The 21874-nt window shown below is 36.4% G+C and overlaps 1 protein-coding gene across 1 annotated transcript in view; it reads left to right on the forward strand.

Moving 5' to 3' along the window:
• Positions 1-3895: 3895 nt before the first annotated feature.
• Positions 3896-21874, forward strand: part of CENPK (centromere protein K) — a gene marked incomplete at its 3' end in the record, with an annotated part of 35674 nt that continues 17695 nt past the window's right edge. Inside the window, exons 1-6 of the mRNA XM_082837389.1 lie at positions 3896-3946; positions 10703-10853; positions 12886-12942; positions 14169-14210; positions 16327-16399; positions 21332-21378. Coding sequence (XP_082693515.1) covers positions 10737-10853; positions 12886-12942; positions 14169-14210; positions 16327-16399; positions 21332-21378 — 336 coding nt within the window. The 5' untranslated portion in view covers positions 3896-3946; positions 10703-10736. The remainder of the gene's footprint in view (positions 3947-10702; positions 10854-12885; positions 12943-14168; positions 14211-16326; positions 16400-21331; positions 21379-21874) is intronic.

Consider the following 21874-nt stretch of genomic DNA (forward strand, 5'->3'; position numbering starts at 1 on the left):
CTCTGCTACCAATCCCGAAGCAGCGGCGCGGCCTGTTTGTCAGCGGCAGAGCAAGTTCCGGGATTGGCTGGGAGCAGAACCAATCAGAAATCAGCGCGCGTGAGTCCTCGGCCGCAGAGCCGCGTCTCCGGTAGGCTGAGAGGACCTGAAGTTCGGGTCTCTGCGTGGTGGTAAGCGATGCGGAGGGGAGAGCGCCATAACAGTTGAAACTTGCTCCGGGGTTGGCAACTCCCAGGATATGGAGCTGCAGTCCCAGTGGTGGGACCCTTACCTCCGAGGAACTGAATACCTGACGTCTAGCCAGGCCTTGAGTCCCGTTCTTTTCCGGCTCTAGAATCCCACCTGTTAGGACAGAAAGACACAGGGGTGGGGAATTGAAAGAATTGGTTAACTTGCGGGCTTCCCTTCAGGTGCTCCAAACATGTCTTTTTTCCTGAGCTTCTTGTTTCTTTCACACAGTCTCTGAAGAAGGTAGTGAGCGCTTGTTACTGTGGGGCGTGGGGCGTAGGGGGTGGGGAGGGATGGGGCAGAAAACCAGTCATGGCTGGTAACCTAAGTGGCCCAGGCAGGACCATTCACCCTTCTGCCTTCATTCTGGTCTAGGTTTCCATCTCTTAATGGCTTTCTGGACTTAAACTCTCTTCTTTAAAAAGAACAAAAAAATTTTTTATTGTGGTAAAAACACAAAATTTACCATTAAAAAAAATTGAGGGGCTTCCCTGGTGGCGCAGTGGTTGAGAGTCCACCTGCCGATGCAGGGGACACGGGTTCGTGCCCCGGTCTGGGAAGATCCCACATGGCGCGGAGCGGCTGGGCCCGTGAACCATGGCCGCTGAGCCTGCGCGTCTGGAGCCTGTGCTCCGCAACAGGAGAGGCCCCAACAGTGAGAGGCCCGCGTACCGCAAAAGAAAAAAAAAAATTGAGCTATAATTGGCATATGTTATATTAGTTTTAGGTGTACAGCATAATGATTCAATATTTGTATATATTGCGAAACGATCACCACAGTTAGTCTGGTTAACATCCATGACTATACATAGTTACAGAATTGTTTTTTTCCCCCTGTGGTGAGAAATTTTTATGTCTCCTCTCTTAGCAACTTGTAAATATGCAATACAGTATTATTAACTGTAGTCACCATGCTGTACATTATATTCCCATGACTTACTTATTTTACGTTTGTACCTTTCAACCCTCTTCACCCATTCGCCCCCACCACTGCCATCTTTGGCAACCACCAATCTGTTCTCTGTATCTCTGAGCTTGGCTTTTTTTTTTTTTAGGTCCCCCATATAAGTGAGATCATGTGGTACATCTTTCTCTGTCTGACTTATTTCACCTAGCATAACACCCCCAAGGTCCATCCATATTGTTGCAAGTGACAAGATTTCATTCCTTTTTAAGGCTGGATAAAATTTACCTATCCATTTGTTATCTGTCTGTATTACACTTTCTTTATTCATCAGTTGATGGACGCTTAGGTTGTTTCCATATCTTGGCTATTGTAAATAATGCTGCAATGAACATGGGACTGCTTGTTTCTTTTTGAATTAGTGTTTTTGTTTTCTTTGGATAAACACCCAGAAGTGGAATTGCTGGATCATATGGTAGTTCTATTTTTACCTTTTTGAAGAACCTTCATTAATTTCCCATAGTGGCCACACCAATTTACATTTTCACCAGCAGTGAACAGGGGATCCTTTTTTTTTTCCACATCCTGGCCAACACTTGTTTTTCTTATCTTTTTGATAATTGCCGTTCTAACAGGTGTGAGGTGATATCTCATTGTGGTTTTGATTTGCATTTACTTGATGGTGTTGAGTACCTTTTCACATAACTGTTGGCCATCTGTATGTCTTCTTTGCAACAATGTCTGTTTAGATCTTTTCAGTTTTAAATAAGATTGCTTTTTGGTATTGAGTTGTATGAGTTCTTTATGCATTTTGGGTAGTAACCTCCTATCAGATATATGATTTGCAAATATTTTCTCACATTCATAGGTTGCCTTTTCATTTTCTTAATAGTTTCCTTTGCTGTGCAGAGGCTTTATAGTTTGATATAGTCCTACTTGTTTATTTTTGCTTTTCTTGCCGTACCCCCAAAATCATTACCAAGACCGATGTCAAGGAGCTTACCACTTATGTTTTCTTCTAGAAGTCTTGCGGTTTTAAGTCTTACATTCAAGTCTTTTAACCTTTTGGAGTTAATTTTTGTGTATGGTGTAAGATAGTGATCCAGTTTCATTCTGTCCAGTTTTCCCAACACCATTTATTGAGGAGACTGTCTTTTTCCCATCATATATTCTTGGCTCATTTGTCATAAATTATTTGACCATATATGTGTGGGCTTATTTCAAGGCTCTTTATTCTGTTTCGTTGATCTATGTGTAAAATTTACAACCTTAATCTCTTCTTTTTTATCCAATAAATATAACTTGTCTAATACCCTCCTTAAAACACTGCTTCCAAAAGCCTACTGAAAGCCTTCTGGTTGCCTATTTCAAACCAGATAAGTCTCTTCTTTACTTTTGCTTTGAGGTGGATCCCAGATACAGGGAAGTAACTGCCCACAGGAAATACTTCTTAAAGTTTTTTTCCCTAAATTTTAAAGGTTCCCATTATTTGACACGTCCTACTTTGCAAGTCTTGTTTCTTCTTTGTCTTCTGCTCTAATCAGACCAGTTTCTTTTGTGTCTCACAAATTTTACATGTTCATACTTGCCTCCAATCTTGTTTCTAATGCCTTGAGAGCATCTCCACAGCAAATCTAGCCCTAATCATTATCATTCTAGGGAGTTAGTACTGTGTACTGAGCACTGTACTAAGCCATTCGTTCTTACAGGTAGATTTCTTTGATCTCCTCTATTGTGAATTCTGAAAGCACTTGCAGTCTTTGTTGTATAATTTACCACATCATAGCACTTCTAACTACCTGAAATCGTATCAGGTATTTAGTTGTCCATTTGTTTATATTGTCTCTTTTCAGTGAAAATGTATGCTCCATGAGGACAGAGACTTTTTCACCTACACAGCTAAAGCCATAGTGTCTGACAAACAGCACACATTAAGATGATGTGTTGGATAAATGAATACAGCTTAGAGTTACATGGGTACTTTCTGTTACTTGATTTCATGTGTATTACTCTTTTTCCAATGATAGTATGAGGTTCTTTAATTAGTATTAGGTCTTGGCATTAGATCTTTTAAGTTTGTATGCCATAGTATCCCTAAATATAGCACTATTGTTCTTTAGTAAATGATTCAAAATTGTAGTACCAACTGAGGATCTCAAAAGATTGACTTGTTGTCTTTACAGAAAGGTAGATTTAAGGATACAAATTGTGGGGAAAGGATAAATTTAAACCCTTAAGCGATTTTATTTATTTGTATTCTAATGCTACATTGAGCTGCACATTCAGCTAACTTGTTGTATATCTATATACACATACATACACACACACAGACTTTCACATTTTGCATGCTGATAATGTATTTTATTGGTTAGTATTCTACAAAGCAGGGAAAGTTCAATTTGCACTTAATTTCTAAATTAAGGTATATTTAAACCAAATATTTATATAATGTTAGAATATTTTTAAGCAAAAAAGTCAAAAATTGTTAATGACTGTTTATGGCTTTGTGAACTTAACTATATCTTTTGTGTGTAGCAAGGAAGATGTTTAGTGTAAACATTTTTGGATATGGCGTAAGTTATTTAACCAGCTTTCTACTAGTTGACATTCAGTGTTGGCTATTAACATTAATATTAATGTTAATAGCCAATACCGATATAGTTTTTTATATGCTAGGCACAGTTCTAAGAGCTTTACGTATATTAACTCATTTAATTGTCATAACAATCCTATAGAGTAATATTATCTTCATTTTACAGATAAGGAAACCAAGGCACAGATAGTTTAAGTGACTTGTCCAAGGTCATACAGCTTGTAAGTATTGAAGCCAGAATTTAATCCAAGACAGTCTGATTGAAGAGTTCACTCCCATAAAGTTTTTTTATAGATAATGTTGCAGTAAGCATACCTGTGTAGACTTATGCAAATGTATCTATCTGTAGGATTATTCCTAGGAGTAGAATTTCTGGGTCAAAAGATAAATGCATTTAAAATTTTGATGGATATTGCTAATTATCCTACAAAGGGATTGGTCTACAAACAGTGCATGCCTTTTGTTCTACACTCTTGCCAATATTGTTTTTTATTAATTTTTTCATTATTGCTAATCTGAATGAAAAATAACTTTTGTTTAATTTGCATTTTTATGACTTATGAGTAAGGACAAGTGCATTTTTCTATATTCAAAAGATAATTTTTTTTAATTCCGCATTTGTGTTCTTTACTCATTTCTATTAGATTGTTTTTATTGTTTGCCTTTTTATTGCAAATACCATACAGATGTGAAAAGCCCCACACAAAATAAATATAAAGTTTATAAATTGTTATAAGGCGAACACCTTTATCACCATGCAGATTAAGAAATAAAATTTTGATAATCACTTCGGAAGTCTCTCCACTTGACCCATCCGAATCAGAGCTCCCCATCTCCTTTTATCGCCTCTCTCCCTCCCTCCAAAAGTATTGGGTTGGCCAAAAGATTTGTTCGGTTTTTTTCCCTACGATGGCCCTATAGTGCTTAGTTGTCTTTTGAAACAATTTTGTTAGATTGTATTGTGACAGCTGTCATATCTACGTGCATTTAAAAAAAAGCTTAACAAAATTGGTGAATTTTTGTGTAGCCATTTTAATATTGAAGATGGAAGAAAAAAAAGCAACATTTTATTATTTCAAGAAAGGTAAAAACGCAACTGAAACACAGAAAAAGATTTGTGCAGTTTATGGAGAAGGTGCTGTGACTGATTGAACATGTCAAAAGTGGTTTGTAAAGTTTCATGCTGGAGATTTCTCGCTGGACGATGTTTCACAGTCGGGTAGACCAGTTGAAGTTGATAGCAATCAAATTGAGACATTGAGAACAGTCAACGTCATACCATGCAGGAGATAGATGACATACTCAAAATATCCAAATCAAGCGCTGAAAATAATTTGCACCAGCTTGGTTATGTTAATTGCTTTAATGTTTGGGTTCCACATAAGTTAAACGAAAAAAACCTTCTTGACCGTATTTCCCCATGTGATTCCCTACTTACACATTATGAAAACATTCTGTTTTTAAAACAAATTGTGACAGGTGATGAAAAGTGGATACTGTACAAAATGTGGAACGGAAGAGATGGTGGAGCAAGCTAAATGAACCACCACCAACCACACCAAAGGCTGGTCTTCATCCAGAGAAGCTGATGTTGTGTATTTGGTGGGATTGGAAGGGAGTCCTCTATGATGAGCTCCTTCCGGAAAACCAAACAATTAATTCCAGCAAGTACTGCTCCCAATTAGACCAACTGAAAGCAGCACTCAACAAAAAGTGTCCAGAATTAGTCAACAGAAAATGCATAACCTTCCATCAGGGTAACACAAGACTGTATGTTTCTTTGATGACCAGGCAAAAACTGTTACAGCTTGGCTGGGAAGTTCAGATTCATCTGCCATATTCACCAGACATTGCACCTTCAAATTTCCATTTATTTCGGTCTTTACAAAATTCTCTTAATGGAGAAAATTTCAATTCCCTGGAACACTGTAAAGGCACCTGGAACAGTTCTTTGCTCAAAAAGGTAAAAAGTTTTGGGAAGATGGAATTATGAAGTTGCCTGAAAAATGGCAGAAGGTAGTGGAACAAAAGGGTGAATATGTTGTTCAATAAAGTTCTTGGTAAAAGTGAAAAATGTTCTTTTTTTTTACTTAAAAACCAAAGGAACTTTTTGGCCAACCCAATAATTAATAGCCTGACTTTTATAGTGATCACTATTTTTAGTTATTTTTTTTTTCTTTTATGATTGGTTGTTGGTTTTTTCTTATTAATTTGTGGGCATTCATTATTCATTAAGGAAATTAGGTCTTGGGTGCCAAGTATATACAAATTTCTTAAGTTTTTGGGTTTTAAATTTTAACTTTTTAATGATATTTTTGTCCATTTGGAATTTAAAAAATTTTATACAGTGATTTTACTTAGTTTTGTCTAGAAAGGCCTTTCCTAATCCAAGATCTAAAAAATGTTTTCTCCTTGTTCTTTTTTATGGTTTGGATTTTTTGAGGGATGGAGGAGTAGTATAAAGATTGAGACATATATCTAGGCTTATTTTTCCCCACAAATACTATGCATTTGTTAAAAAGAATGAGGGAGGTGTGTTTGGGCCAAAATATACCTGAAAAAAAAAAAGCAGTGTATATCATAGGTTTGTAAATGTGTGACTCTAGAAAGGCTTTGTATTGTGTTCCATTGTTCAATTGCCTGTCTATGTGCTGATTGAACACTATCATAATTAGTATAGTTTTTAAATAAGTTTAACACGTGGTAAGGCAAGTCTTCCCATCTTAATCTTCATGAGTGTCTTGGCTGTTTTTGGTCATTTGTACGTCCATATGAATTAGAATTAGTTTGTCAAGTGCCACAAAAACAAACAAAAACTCTTAGAATTTTGAAATAAGATTGAATAGATCAACTTGGGAGGAATTTACATCTTTACAAAATGGAGTCCTCCAATGTATGACATATCTATTTACGTTTTTAAAAGCTCTCTGTTGATAAGTCATATATTAAGCAATATAAAATTTAAGTTTCATATGAAAGAAGTATTTTTGGGGGGTGGGTTATTCTGGTTTGCGTTTGGTGTTGTGGGATAGACATCCTCATTGTTTTTTATTGCTCTGTCCACCTCCTTAAAGTTACCCAACATTGAACCTTATGCCATCAGACTGTACCACCGATCATTTATCCTTGCAGCAGTTATCTAGCAGGATTATGTCAGGCTCCTTCATTCCTTGATTTTTAGCTCCTCTCCTGCAATACTGTTGTAATGCTGTCCCTCTCCTGCAATACTGTCGTAATTCTTGGTGATTTTAATATCCATATAGATGATCTTTCAAATAACCTGGCCTCTCTTTTTCTTGACCTCCTTTTCTCCAGTGGTTATATTCTCCATCTTATCTTAGCTACTCACTCCTCTGGTCATACCTGAGAGACTTTGTCATTCTTTCACTTTGTCTCTGTCTTCACCTATGCTGTTACACTATAGAGGAAAACATACAACTATGTTCTACTTTCACTTTAAATTCATGACTACTAATCTCAAGTGGGCGTTTAATGTTATCTAGTAATCCTACTGTTTTACCCTCTTCCACTCTCTTATATATCTATTTTATACATTTTTTTGTTCTTAAATCTCCAATGCTTTTTCCCCATCTTCATTTATAGCTGATGACTTTAGTTACCATTTCATTAATAAAAGAGAAGCAATCCAAGTAGAACTTGCACAAGCTTCTACCAACACATTTATTCACCTACCTGTCTGTATCTGTGCCCCTAATATTCTGCCTGCCTTCCCATTAAAATAGATGAACTGTATGTATATCTATCTTAAGCCAACCCCTCTACTCGTGTATTAGATCTAATTCTTCTCTTTCCTCTCCTTTCTCTTCAGCATCAGCAATGTTTGCTTCTCTTACTGTATCATATAAAGATACTGTATTTCCTCCTAACTTAAAAAATAAAGCAAAAAACTCCAACCCATATCTCACTACAGCTGGTACCTCACTTCTTCCCTTTAGAGAAAAAAATTCTTGAAAATGTTTTATATACTGGATATGTCAAATTCTTTGCCTTCTATTCTCTCTTGAGTCTACTTCAGTCAGGCTTTCACTTCCACCATTCTCCTGAAACTACTTTTATGAAGGTTAACAATGACCTCCATTTTTATTATTTACTTTAATGAAATTGTGTGACAAGTTACTCCAAAACTTATGTAATAGGAGTGGGGCAGGTGTGCAGCCATTGGGGCACGACTATTAGCATGGCGGTTAGAGTTCTTGCTCCAGCAATGGTCAGTCTTGCAGTGGTCCTCGCGGCAGAGAGTGCAGTATCAGGTGGACTGTAGGCTTCTCCCCAGACCCTCGGGCCTCAGGCTGGTGGGTGAGCTGGGGGGCCCAGGACAGGCTAAGGGCTGTGTCCCATTGAGCTCCAGAGCCCTCGCCCTGGCCACCCACTGGCCAGGCCCAGGCCTTGAAGCAGCAGTGAACCTCTGCTTTATCCCTACCTCCTTGACCTAATGGTGGTGGCAGTCTCCATGGGTCACGGTCCGAGGAACCTGGTTTGGATGGCCTGAGGAGCCTGAGGGCAGGTTGGGTCCTGGGCACCTTGCTCCCTCGGTGACGATGGCTGGGCAGGGTCTGGGGACCTGGCCCTGAGGGCGCCGCCAGCTGAGATCTGTCTTTTCAGCCAGGCCTGGGCACTGGCGGGAGGGCCCAGACTGTGTGCAGGATGGATGCTCCTGGGCAGGATAACTGGCCTGCTCCTGGGCAGGATACACGCCCTCACACAGCGGGGCTGGATAACCCCCTTCTCTTAGCCAGGGCCTGGACCTTGGAGGGTGAAAGTTGAGCCTTGGGACCTTGCCCTCTCTTGCCAGAACAGAGAATAACGTTTGTTTTGTTGGAGGTTTATGGGAACATCGTGACCTGACCATGACCTGACCTCAAGAACAAAGGACCTGACTTGAAAAAGTTTGCAACAACTAACCATGCCCATCCCTCACCTTTCCTATAAAAGGGCTTTGCTGAAACTTTTCAGGGAGTTCCGGGTTCTTAAGGATGAGCCACCAGTCTCCTTGCATGGCCCCGTAATAAACCTTTCTCTGCTCCGAACTCTGACGTTTGGGTATTGTTTGGCCTCACTGTGTGTCTGGCACACAGACTTGCATTCATTAACAGAGATGTAAAACAACCATTTATTGTGCTCCATGATTCTTGCATCAGGAGTTTAGACAGGACATAGCAGGGACAGCTTGTCTCTGCTCCACAATGTCTGGGTTCTTATCTAGAAGACTCAAAGCCTGGGGGCTGAATCATCAGAAAATTTGTTCACATGCGTGTCTGACGGTTGATGCTAGCTTTTGGCTGGGAACCACAGTGTTTCAGTGTGGGCTTCTCCAAGTGGTCCCTTTATTTGTGCTAGTTTGGGCTTCCTTATAGCATGGCTGGGTTGCAAGTGTGAGTATTCTGAGAGAGAGCGACAGATGTAAGCCTTTTATGACTTAGTCTTGGAAGTCATGTGACATCACTTTCATTGTATTCTATTCATATAAGTAGTCAGAAAGGCATACTCAGGTTCAAGGGGGAGGGTAAAGAGGCTCTGCCTCTTGTTGGGGAGTGACAACCTGAAATATTGCTGACTATTTTTGGAAAATACAGTCCCTTAACCCTATTGCCAAGTAAATTGTCAATTCTCTGTTTTTATCTTACTTGACCTATCACTAGTAGTTGATAGTTCATCACTCCTTCCTTGAACACTGATCTTGGAGTTCAGGATATCATACTCTTTTTTTCCTTTTACCTTATGCGTCACTCCTTCTCAGACTATTTAGGTCACTCCTTCTCAGACTATTTCCTCATCTCTTCAGTCTCTCCAGGTCTGGAACTCTTCTCATTTCTATCTGTACACTCTTCCTTTTCTGATCTCACCTAGCCTCATGGCTTTAAATATTTGTATGGGGGTGACTCTCAAATTCTAGCTCGAAACTTTCCCATGAACTGCGAACATGTATATCCAGTTGCCTAAATAGCGGCTCCACTAATAGATACCTTAAATTTAGCACGTCCTGAACTGGATTCTTAATCAGCATCACCTCATGCCTTCCTGAATCTGTTTCTTGTATCATCTTCCCCATCTCAGTAACTGGCAGCTCCATCTTTCCAATTGCTTAGGCCCAAACTTTTAAAATAATAATTGATTCATCTCTTTCTTTGACGCTCTATAAACAGACTGCTAGGAAATCCTTTTGGCTCTATTTTGGAAATATATTTAGAATTGGACATTTTGTACTCTCTCAATATTATGCTGGTCCCCATCTTACTTGGATCATTGCAGTAACTTTCTAACTGGTTTTCCTACTTCTCTCCTTACTGGCTGTAGTTATCCAGAGTTATAATGTTAAAATACAATTCAAATCATGTCATCCCTCTGTTCAAAACTCTCTAATCACTTAACATCCCAGCCTATATCGTTAAAATGACTTACAAAGCCCACATGATCTCATCCTTATTATCTCTCTGACTTCATCTTGTATTCTCTGCCTTACTCTGCTCTAATCACCGTGGCTACTTTACTGCTTTAGGACACAGCAGTCATGTTCCTTCCCCAAGGCTTTTGTACTTACATTTCCCTCTGCCTGGAGCCTCTTTCCCTAAATATCCACAGGTCTTACTTCCTTGTTTCCTTCATGTTTTGGCTAAGTTGTCAACCTCTCATTGACCTTATATGACCACCTTACGTAAAATTACATTGCCCCTGTCTCAGCACTCCCTGTGTTTCTTCCTTGTCTTGCTTTTCTTCATTGTACTTACAAATTATTTGATATGCAACACTATATTTTTAAAATCTTTTTATTATAGCTTCTTTATATTTATTTTAATCTTTTTAGTTTATTCTGTTTTCCTCACCTAGAATGTAAGCTCCATGGTTGGAGGAATTTTTGCCTATTTTCTTCACTGTTACATCATTAGCGCCTAGGTGAGTATCTGACAGGTAATGGGTATTCAACAAATATTATTAAATGACTATTTTTTATACTTTAGTTTTTCTCACAAGGCTAAGAAAATCACAAGGCACATGTCAGTGAATCAGCAACATCTAGATCCAGATAGTACTACGGATGTGGAAGATGTTACAGATGCTGAAGAAGAGCTTATTAAAAAATGTGAAGAAATGTGGAAAGATATGGAAGAAGTAAGTATCAAGACATGAAAGTGATATCCCAATTACTTACTATAAGATTGAATTCCATTTCAATAATAGACTTAGGAAAGAAATAATTATGCTGGATTCTGAAAGCCATTATATGATAAATACTTATATATTTTTTAGACCTATAAGCATTCATTTAAGAAACTTTATACTAGGTGAGCTGTAGAAAGAGAAAATTATGGCAGTCCCTACCCTGAAGAAGATTATCATCTAATGGAGGCAATAACAAATTATATTAGAAGTGTGGTGGTAAAGTTCAAAGACTATACTTAGGAGGAGTACTAAGCCTAGACTGAAGGGGCCAAAGATAGCTTTCTAAAAGAGGAAATAACTGAGTTCATTTCTAAAGAATAAATAGGAGTTAGCCTGTGAAAGTGGAAGAGGTATACAAAGCAGAAAGAACAAAATATATAAATGTTGGGAGAGTTTAGAGAACTCTAAGTAGAATAGTATGACATGTAAATTAGGAGAAGAAGGATATGTAGAGTGAGACTGGAGAGGTAATTAGGGGCAACACATGAAGGATTTTGTTGAATGTATATTATGGGGAATGATTAAAGGATTATAGACATGAAGTGACCTGATGAGATATCTTGATTGAGAAAATAACTGGTGGTTTTGAAGAAGATGGAATGCAGAAGAGTGAGACTATACAAAGAAAGAATATTTAGGAGTCTCTAGTAGTAGTCCTGTAAGAAGTACTGAAGCCTAAGTTTTGTCATTGCAAATAGGAAAATGGATTCAAGAGATGCTAAGAAGTTTGGACCAAAAGGACCTGGAGGTTAATTGTTGTGAAATGGGGAGGGGGAATTACAGATAGTTTCAGGTTCCTGGTTTGGGCTATTGAGTGGTTGGTGAGGTTATTTCCCAAGATAGAGAATATAAAGGGGGAGAACATATACTTATGGAGTTTGAGTGAAAATATGAATTAATTTAGAAAACGTTGTGTTTGAAGCATATGTACATTTTCTGAGTTACTGGGGTAGAATCACTTCTGGTGCACTATAGTATGCTGGTAAAAATTTGTTTTACTTAAAATAGTGTAATGTATAATATAGGCCACAGACATTTTTTTACATCCTATTCTTCCCAGTAAGGTTTCAGATCAAGGCAGGTTAGTGGGGTTTTTTTCTTTAAAAAAAAATTTTTTTTTAACATATATCCTTGGTACTCTGTATTATTACTGTATTTTCAAGATAATTTGTATTGCTTTGGAAATTTTTTCGATATAGAAATTTGAATTAAAAAAACTGAAATTTTTTTTTGATGGAAAAATACTGCACCTAGAAATAAGCACAAATAAAATTTTAATTGCTCATATTTTTACTCAGATATAATCACTATTAACAATTATGGATTTTTTTTAATGGCATAGTAACAATGTCTCCTGATGGCTTTATTTTCTTATGATCTTAACTATCTTCTTACCTCTTTTGTTATCTTTCTGTAATGTTTTCCCCCTTGTTCTTTTATTTCCCATTTTTCCGTTATCTCGTTTCTAATTCACCCTAGCTATTAATTTTTGTTTTTGTTTTTCTTATGCTTATCTTTTCATTCTGTGTTGAGTTAAGCATCCACTTTTACCTTTTTTTTTTTTTTTTTTTTTTTGCGGTACGCAGGCCTCTCACTGTTGTGGCCTCTCCCGTTGTGGAGCACAGGCTCCAGACGCGCAGGCTCAGCGGCCATGGCTCACGGGCCCAGCCGCTCCGCGGCATGTGGGATCCTCTCGGACCGGGGCACGAACCCGTGTCCCCTGCATCAGCAGGCGGACTCCCAACCACTGTGCCACCAGGGAAGCCCCACTTTTACTTTTGATCTGTTCACTCTGGGTCCTGTTTGGCTGCCTTCCTGATCCTCTTGCTTAGGAAGTAAAGAATTTAAACAAACTCTTCTCATATATCAGATATTTGTATATTGTTTTAGAGGAATATTACATTGGTATAAAACGACAAGGAAAAGGAATTGTTTGTGGTGTATAGTGTGTGACTTGTTTTTCTTTACTTTTTAAATCAAGTGTCAGAACAAATTATCGCTTGTTGGAACTGAGACACTCACTGATTCAAATGCTCAGGTATGATTCTTTTTGTTCTTTCGAAAAGTAGGTAAGTGGAATTTATTGTTTTAGATAAGAAGTGTGTCATCTATATTTATGCCAAGTATAATAGCTTTGTTAATACCTGTATGCTTAATGATTTGGAAAATTTTCTACTCTTTCTGATTTAAGAGGAGTATTTTAAAAACTTTTTGAATAATCTGTTATAAATAAATTCTTTATCATTTATCTTTTAACAACTACACATACATTCAACTTTGAGTGAATTACTCATTGGCTGCTATTATGATACCGTGTTAAAAATTAGAACAAATACTGTTGTACTTTGTGTTAGGTGCAGTAGCCACAGTTATTTTACTGTCTGTGTGGAATCTTAACTGATTTTACCCTAAGCTTAATAAAAGGATTAAAATATTCATTTCAAAATGCAAAGACCTATGGAATTGGTTTAGAGATAAACCAGTGGTTCAGTGCAACAGATTAAGAATTTAAAATATGACAAAGATGATAGTTCCAATCTTTGGGAAAGGGATGAATTAGTTAATAAATGATAGTGATACAACTGTATATCCATCTGGGAGAAAATAAAATTGGACTTCTATCTTTCATTATATAAACATAAATTCTGGATGAATTGCTATGAAAATCTTACAAGAAAAGCTGGAGACTATTTGTGCAATCTAGTTAGAGACCAGGGGAAAATGTCTCGGCTGATAATAGAAATTTAGACATGATAAAAGAAAACTTAGATGCATTTGACCATATAAAAAGTTAAAAATGTTTTAGTGATAACAATTCTAAGAACAGATTTAAATATACAAATAATTCCAATGAAAGTTCTCCAAAACTAGTGGGAGCATGTCAAAAGACATTGGAACCAATTGAAGGCACTTGGCTGTCCAAATTTAGTATCATGTGAGCATTAAAAGAAATAATGGCTTCAATTGATTATAATGATGTGAAAACATAAAAACCTGTGAGCATAATAATACTCAGTAATAAATGAGAATGAGAGAGAAAGAGGAAAAAACTAATTTGTCACTTTTGGAAGTGCCTATTACACCAGATCTTTAAAAATTGTTGATAAAAAAATTAAGCCATCTTTTGTAAAAAGCTTTTTATCCATCAATAAATAAATAGTGTTCTTTTATACAGGGTAAAACTGAATGTTTTATTTGGAAAAATATTGTACCATAAATAAATAATTATCTGGTTTCCTTGGGAATGTGGTTCTTATGTTGTAGAAATTGAGACCTACTGAATCAGAGTCACTAGGGATGAAGTCTGTAAGTTTCCTGAATGATTTTCAGGTAGTAAGCCAAACACTTGGTTTTGAGGGAAGTGCTTATGTAGTTGTAAATAATCAGTATCCTGAGATAGTCAATAATAGCATTATCTAAAGAATCCACAAAATGTCTTTTCCTATTTTGTTAGAGATCCCTAATATTCCTCCCAGGTTTGATGATTCTCTAGGAACATTCACAGTACTCATAGTCATACTCATGGCCGGGATTTATTGCACTGAAATGATACAGAGTAAAATCAGCAAAGGGAAAAGAAGCATGGGTTGAAGTTCAGAGGAAACCAGGCACAAGCTTTCAGGAGCCTTTCCCAGTGGAGTCACACAAGACGTGCTTAATTACCCCAATGAGTTATGACAAGGAGTGTGAAATGTTGTCTACCAGGGAACCTCATTAGAGACTTAGAGCCCAGAGTTTCTTGTGGGGGATAGTCACATAGGCACCCCTTGCCTAGCAGTTATCAAAATACCAGACTCTCAGGAGGAAAGCAGGTGTTTAGCATAAATTGTATTTTCTCACACTTTAGGCACAGAGAGCCACTCTTGTGAGTTAGGTTGGTGGGAACCTTCTGAAGCCAGATGCCAGCCAAGGGCCAACCTTCCAAGCGGCCTTTAAGCATAATTTCAGGCTTGCTTTGTTAACTCTTTTTGATATATCTGTTAACTTCAAAACTTCAATATTAAAACTCAATCCATTTTCCAAAGCAAGAAGTTAGATATTTAAATGAAAAAATGGCAGGATTTCTCAAATATGTGTGTTTAAATCACTTTAGAAATACTACTGTTATTTTTTTTTCAGAAAGGGTTTAATTTTATATCAGTATCAAATAATTTGGGTGTTTGCTTTAGCTGGGCTTTAGAAGGTAAGAGCTGAGTTTCGTCAGTATAGTATGAGGTTAAATTACAGTTTTTTAATAGGTTCAAAAATAAGTATCAGTAATTTTATATATTTCAATCTAATATGTTCAGGAAAAGTGATATAGATACCTTATCATTATGATAGTTTTGCCTAGTTTAAATAGTACTTTTTAAGTATTTGTTATCCTTTTCTAGTAATAATAATAATAATTAACATTTATAAATCACTGTATAGTTCACAAAAAACTTTTTTACATTCTTATTTAATTATCTCTAAGAAAATAATGTTAAACTCTTTTTTGGTAAAAATTTTAATACCTGTAAATGCATTTTTATATCATTATATAAATCTTTCAAAGAGACTAGGGTTTTTTTCTCTGACTGTTCAACAGCCAGTGTTATGATCCAGAGCAGGGTCTTTGAGCTCCCCACTCTGCATCATAAAAATTTGTTAAAAAAGAGTACTTGGTGTCCTTTTAGTATAAATATTACAGGAATACCTATTGCATTTTTGAAATGTGAATTTTTGATCTGTCTATGTATAAAAATTATATAGAGGAGATAAAAAATGTTCTGAAATTTAAGCATGCATAAGTTTTAATTTTATGGTCTAATCAGGCAACAGATTTATCACACAGATTTATAATTATCAAATTTACAATGATTGGAATCACCTAATATTAGAAACATTTATCCTAATTTATTTTTGGCTAAAGGGGTACACAGTTTACAAACTATTGTGTAGTAAAACTGGTTTTTATATGTGATTTGTGGAACCAGTCTCATTTTATAATTGTCTTTATATATGTATTGATATTTAAACTTATTTTTAACTGCTCAGCTAAACATACTTGCAATTTTTCTGAAAGTGCATAGAAAGGAAAAAAAAGCATATTTAAAGCAAATTTGTTTAAAAAATGTTGGCAAGAAATAACATTCTTTTTTTAAAAGAATATTAATTTAGGGAATAAACTTAATGTACTTACGTTTTTTTAGGTTGAATGGTGAAGTTAGAATTGATCATTTTTAATACTGTATTGCTGGTGTAGTGGCAACTTATAAGCCATTTAAAGGAAAATTCTGTTAGGAGTGATAATTTTTTATAGTTTTGATGGCTATTGTGTTAACCATTTATGTTAGGAACTTGTGTTAAAGTATTAAGACTGTCTGCACTTTCATCTATGAATAAATATGAATATTCCACAAGAAATGACTTTTATTCTCTTGTTCTTTTTTTTAAATAGCTGTCATTATTAATTATTCAAGTGAAATGTTTGACTGCTGAACTCAGTCAATGGCAGAAAGAAACTCCTGAAAGTAAGATTCTTATTTTTAGGCTTATATTTTTGTAAACAAATTAATGGTGAATTAATTTAATGTTCACAAGAAGAATTCAAGGTCCATTTACCCTCTTGAAATTGCCTAATAATTTCCATTGCTATTAGGAAGTCACGTTATTTTTCTTTTTTTACACACATTATTTCATACTTCATTATTATTATAGATGAACATATCTGCCTCACATTAGAATATAGTAATCTTGATTATGGAGATTTTATTACAGCCATCATTGTATCCTCATAGACACTTTTTTTTTTTTTTTTGTGGTACGCGGGCCCCTCACTGCTGTGGCCTCTCCCATTGCGGAGCACAGGCTCCGGACGTGCAGGCTCAGTGGCCATGGCTCATGGGCCCAGCCGCTCCGCAGCATGTGAGATCTTCCCAGACTGGGGCACGAACCCGTGTCCCCTGCATCAGCAGGCGGAGACACTGTTTTATATGCTCAGTAGAAACTGTAAATTGTTTCTTAATGAATGAAACTTACTTAGTGGAAGAGAGAAATTATTTTAGATACTTACTTACATAAGGGCCACATAGATTTTATGTTACCTTTTGACTTGTCCAACTGAGGCCAACTATATTTTTGCCTTTGGTTGAGCAATAGAAAATGGCTTAAAAGGGACTTCCCTGCTGGTCCAGTAGTTAAGACGCCACACTCCCAATGCAGGGGTCCCAGGTTCAATCTCTAGTCAGGGAACTAGATCCCGCATGCTGCAACTAAAGATCTTGAATGCCTCATCTAAAGATCCTGCATCCTGCTATGAAGATCCTGCATGCCACAACTAATACCCGGTGCAGCCAAATAAATTAAAAAAAAAAAAAAAGCCTTAAAAATCTGTAGTTATAATACCCAACTAGGAGATATTTTTCTATTATTAAAGCCTACATTCCTTTATGTGGTATGTATGTCTGTATTTGGTCTTATATATGGATTGTACCCTCTTTTTTCATTTACGTCTCCCTTCTGCTTTCTCCTGCCCCGCTGTCCTGTTTCTTTTAGGTCCCCCCCATCCCTTCTTAGTTAACTCTCCATTCTCTATCCCAGTTATTGGGATTCTTTTCTCCTCATTCTCTTCCCAATTTTATCTGCATTCTTGTTTTAAACTACTATATTCATGCCAATGTCCACCATTGTTTTGTGTCTTCACTACCACCTAGTAGTCTTTTTTTTTTTTTTTTTGGCTGCATTGGGTCTTCGTTGCTGCGTGTGGGCTTTCTCTAGTTGCAGTGAGCAGGGGCTACTCTTCGTTGCAGTGTGCTGGCTTTTCATTGCGGTGGCTTCTCTTTTTGCCGAGCTCAGGCTCTAGGTGCACAGGCTTCAGTAGTTGCAGCATGCAGGCTCAGTAGTTGTGGTGCACGGGCTTAGTTGCTCTGCGGCATGTGGGATCTTCCTGGACCAGAGCTCGAACCTGTGTCCCCTGCATTGGCAGGCGGATTCTTAACCACTGCACCACCAGCGAAGTCCTCACCTTGTAGTTTTTTTAATTTTAGCACATCAGATAGGTATGTGTATACAATTTTTATTTTAATTTGCATTCAACTGTTTATCTTATTGCCTCCTCTAGCATTATATTGGGCATCTCAGAGACTGCTCATACTCTGCTATTAAAATGTTGGTGTTCTCCAGTTGACTGTGTTCAGCGATTTTTGCTTCTTACTCTATATGCTATTTCAACATTATATTTTCTGCTCCTGTTTTTATGGATTATATCTGTATTAATGACTTCTATATTAGTTTGCTAGTGCTGCCATAACAAAGTAGCATGACTGAGTTGCTTAAACAACAGAAGATTTTTTTTTCCTTCACAATTCTGGAGGCTAGAAGTCCAAGATCAAGGTGTTGGCAGGGTTGGTTTCTTCTGAGGCCTCTCTCCTTGCCTAATAGATTATCATCTTTCTGGGTCTTCACATGGTTACCTGTCTGTGTTCTAATCTCTTTGTATAAGAATGCCATTCATAATGGAGTAAGGCCCATCCCGATGACCTTGTTTTAACTTAATTACCTCTTTAAAGATCCAGCCCCAATATAGTCACATTTTGAGGTACTGGAGATTAGGGCATCAAAATCTGATTTTGGGTGGGGTGGGAGAGGTTGGGGGGATAGGGAGAGGACACACAATTTCCACAGCAACTTTCAAGTCTGTATATCCAAACCAGACTTCTCTGTAATATCACACTTATATATCTTTCTACCTTCTAGACTTCTTTTCCAAATTATTCTACAGATGCCTTAGATTCATGAACTGATTGCCATTCCCTGACACATTGAATGGAATCTATTTGATCAGCTACAAATTTAAGAGTCCTTTTAGATTCTTCTAGATTTTCCCATTTCACATATAGCTGGTCATTAAATATTGAGCCCTACTGCCACAGATTTACTTTAGGCCTTTATCATCAATCCACTAGTTTTATTAAAATAGACTTTTTACCTCTTGATCAAGAATTTTTTTTATTAATTTTAGAAATTTTCAAACTTAATGAAAAGTTGAAAGTCCAGCTTCATTCTTTTGCATGTGTATTATCTAGTTTTCCCAGCACCATTTGTTGAGAAAACTGTTCTCTCCCCCATTGAACTGTCCTGACACCATTGTCAAAAATCAATTGATGGTGTGGGGGGGAGGCGGGGTGGCAGTGTGATGAGTTGGGAGATTGGGATTGACATATATACACTAATATGTATAAAATGGATAACTAATAAGAACCTGCTGTATTAAAAATAAATTCAAAAAAAATCAATTGATCATACAGTGAGGATTTTTAAAAATATTTATTTATTTAATTTATTTTTTTGTCTGTGTCGGGTCTTTGTTGTGGTGCATGGGCTTCTCTCTAGTTGTGGCCTATGGGTTTTCTCTCTCTAGTTGTGGCGTGCGGGCTCCAGGGCACATGGGCTCTGTAGTTGTGGCGCATGGGCTCCAGAGCATGTGGGCTCTGTAGTTTGAGGCACGTGGGCCCTCTCGTTGGGGTGCTCTAGCTCAGTAATTGTGGCGTGCTGGCTTAGTTGCCCCGCGACATGTGGGATCTTCCTGGACCAGGACTCGAACCTGCATCCCCTGCACTGTAAGGCAGATTCTTTACCACTGGACCACCAGGGAAGTCCCCACAGTGAGGATTTTTATTCCTGGGCTCTCTATTCTATTGGTCTATATCTCTGTCTCTATGCCAGTAGCACACTGTTTTGATTATTGTAGCTTTGTAGTAAGTTTTGAAATTAGGAAGTGTGAGACCTCCAAATTTGTTCTTTTTCAAGATTGTTTTGGCTATTTGGAGTCCCTTGAGATTCCATGTGAATTTTAGGATGGATTTTTCTATTTCTACAAAAACATCATTGGGATTTTGATAGAGATTACATTGAATCTGTAGATTGCTTTGGGTGTTATTGGCATCTTAATAACATTAAGTTTTAACAGTCCTTGAACACAGGCTGTTTTTTTCTTTTCATTGGTGTGTCTTTAATTTCTTTCAGCAACATTTTGTAGTTTTCAGCATATAAGTTCTTTGCTTCCTAAATTAAATTTGTTCTTGAGTATTTTATTCTTTTTGATGCTATATGTCAGGGAATTTAAAATTTTTATTTTTCTTATTTTCATAATCTTTTACGTACAAACCTTGTACTGCCAGCACTGAACACACTGACCTGTTGGTCAAATACCCACCTTGCTTAAGGTTGTGAATCCTGTACACTGCCACACTGGAAAGATTATTAAAATCTTTATATTCTTAGAGCCTGTCATATTGTATCTGTTGAAATGATTGTTTTAGCATTGAAGTGCTACTTTTGGCCACACTCGCCAAGCGGGAGATTTTTGAACTTATGTTTCTAGAATCCTTTTCATTGTATAGCCATCCTAGGGCTACCTATAATTAGTTCTAATACAGGGCCTATGAAGTACATAGCTCTTTTCTATTAGAAAACCCTCTAGAATGGCAAATAGCTTAGAAAGTTTCAGTAGCATATCATTTGAGAAATTTAAATAGCACTTCATTAGGAAAGATAAACTTTTCTTAGTATGAGTTGAACTTTTCTAAGTATAAGGGATTTGATTTTGCTATGTAAATTAATTAAGGAATATTAGTTTATACTCATTAGACTGGCAAAAATTTTAGAAGATTTTATAGTATCTTTTGCTGTTTCTTGTTCATTGCTTCTAGAAAAATTAAAAGAATCTAGCATCCTGTTTTAAAATTCAAAATACACATTTCCTTCTATGAAATTCACTTTCTGAGAATCTATCCCACAGGAATGAGAGCACCAATATATAAAGACATAAATAAAAGAATGCTTCCTGTGTCATTGTTTTTTGAGGCTAAAAACTAGACACAAAGTCAATGCTCAATCAGTAGTGAAATCCCTGAACACATTTGGTGTATTTACCCTGCAGAATATTATACAGTGATTTAAAATTATGAATTAGACTTATACCAGATGAATATACAGGATTTCCATGGGGGTTTTTTTGGGTGAAAATAAGAATAATATGTATGATATTATCTCATTCTTGTAAAACCAGCAATAAGAAAATTAATAACACTTGCATGTATATGTATAAATATGTACGAATATGTATATATGTATGCATAGAATCATGTAACCACAGAAATATTTAAGGAACACACTGTAGATTATTAATTTTGTTTTTGATGGATTAGGAAAATAAAATGAGAAGAGAAAAAGGCACTGAAAACAAAAGGCATAAATATCACATTTGTCTAAAATGATATATAAGTTGGCTATATAAGATGTTAAATTAAAAAATTTCATAAAAACTGTACGCATCTCATAAAAAGTTCTGTAATATATAAATGGAAAGGGAAAGGGGTATCTCAGAAACCATAAAATCAAATTCTTGATTTTTGAGACTTAACTAAGCATATGTATAATTTTGGTTTGTTTTGTTCCTGTAGTGATTCCACTGAATGAAGAAGTTCTGGTAACATTAGGAAAAGAAGAGGTAAGTTACTGAATTTATAGTAATCCAAAATAACTTATAACTAGAAGCGTTTTGGATAAGCTCATGCCATAACGAGTAAGATGAAACCACTTTAAAATTGTATTAATTACGTTTTATTGAACAGGATATTTTAGATGATTTGAATTAAATATGTAAACCTTACTCTTGTACTTAATTTTTAGTTGATTAAACTCTTCATAATCAAAGTGAAAAGGTTAAACATAGCTAAATGATCATACATGTATATCTTTCCCCAAAACTTAACATAAATGTCAATAAAGATTTTTTTAAAGTGTCAGTTTATTAGATCAAAGTATAGGAGAGAAGATAGAGGCAAAGAAGAATTTTAAACAAGGTTGTAGAGCATGGAAATAGATAAGTATCTGTGTTCCAAGAGACAGAAGTAATGATAACAAGAGAGATTATCTGCCCTACAGAACTGAAGAGAAAGGCTTTGAATTTGTAGGAACCTTGTACTTCAAAATTCAGGGTTCAA

Source organism: Leucopleurus acutus (genome assembly GCF_964270905.1).
Source record: "Leucopleurus acutus genome assembly, chromosome: 3".
In the NCBI taxonomy this organism is placed as follows: Eukaryota; Metazoa; Chordata; class Mammalia; order Artiodactyla; family Delphinidae; genus Leucopleurus; species Leucopleurus acutus.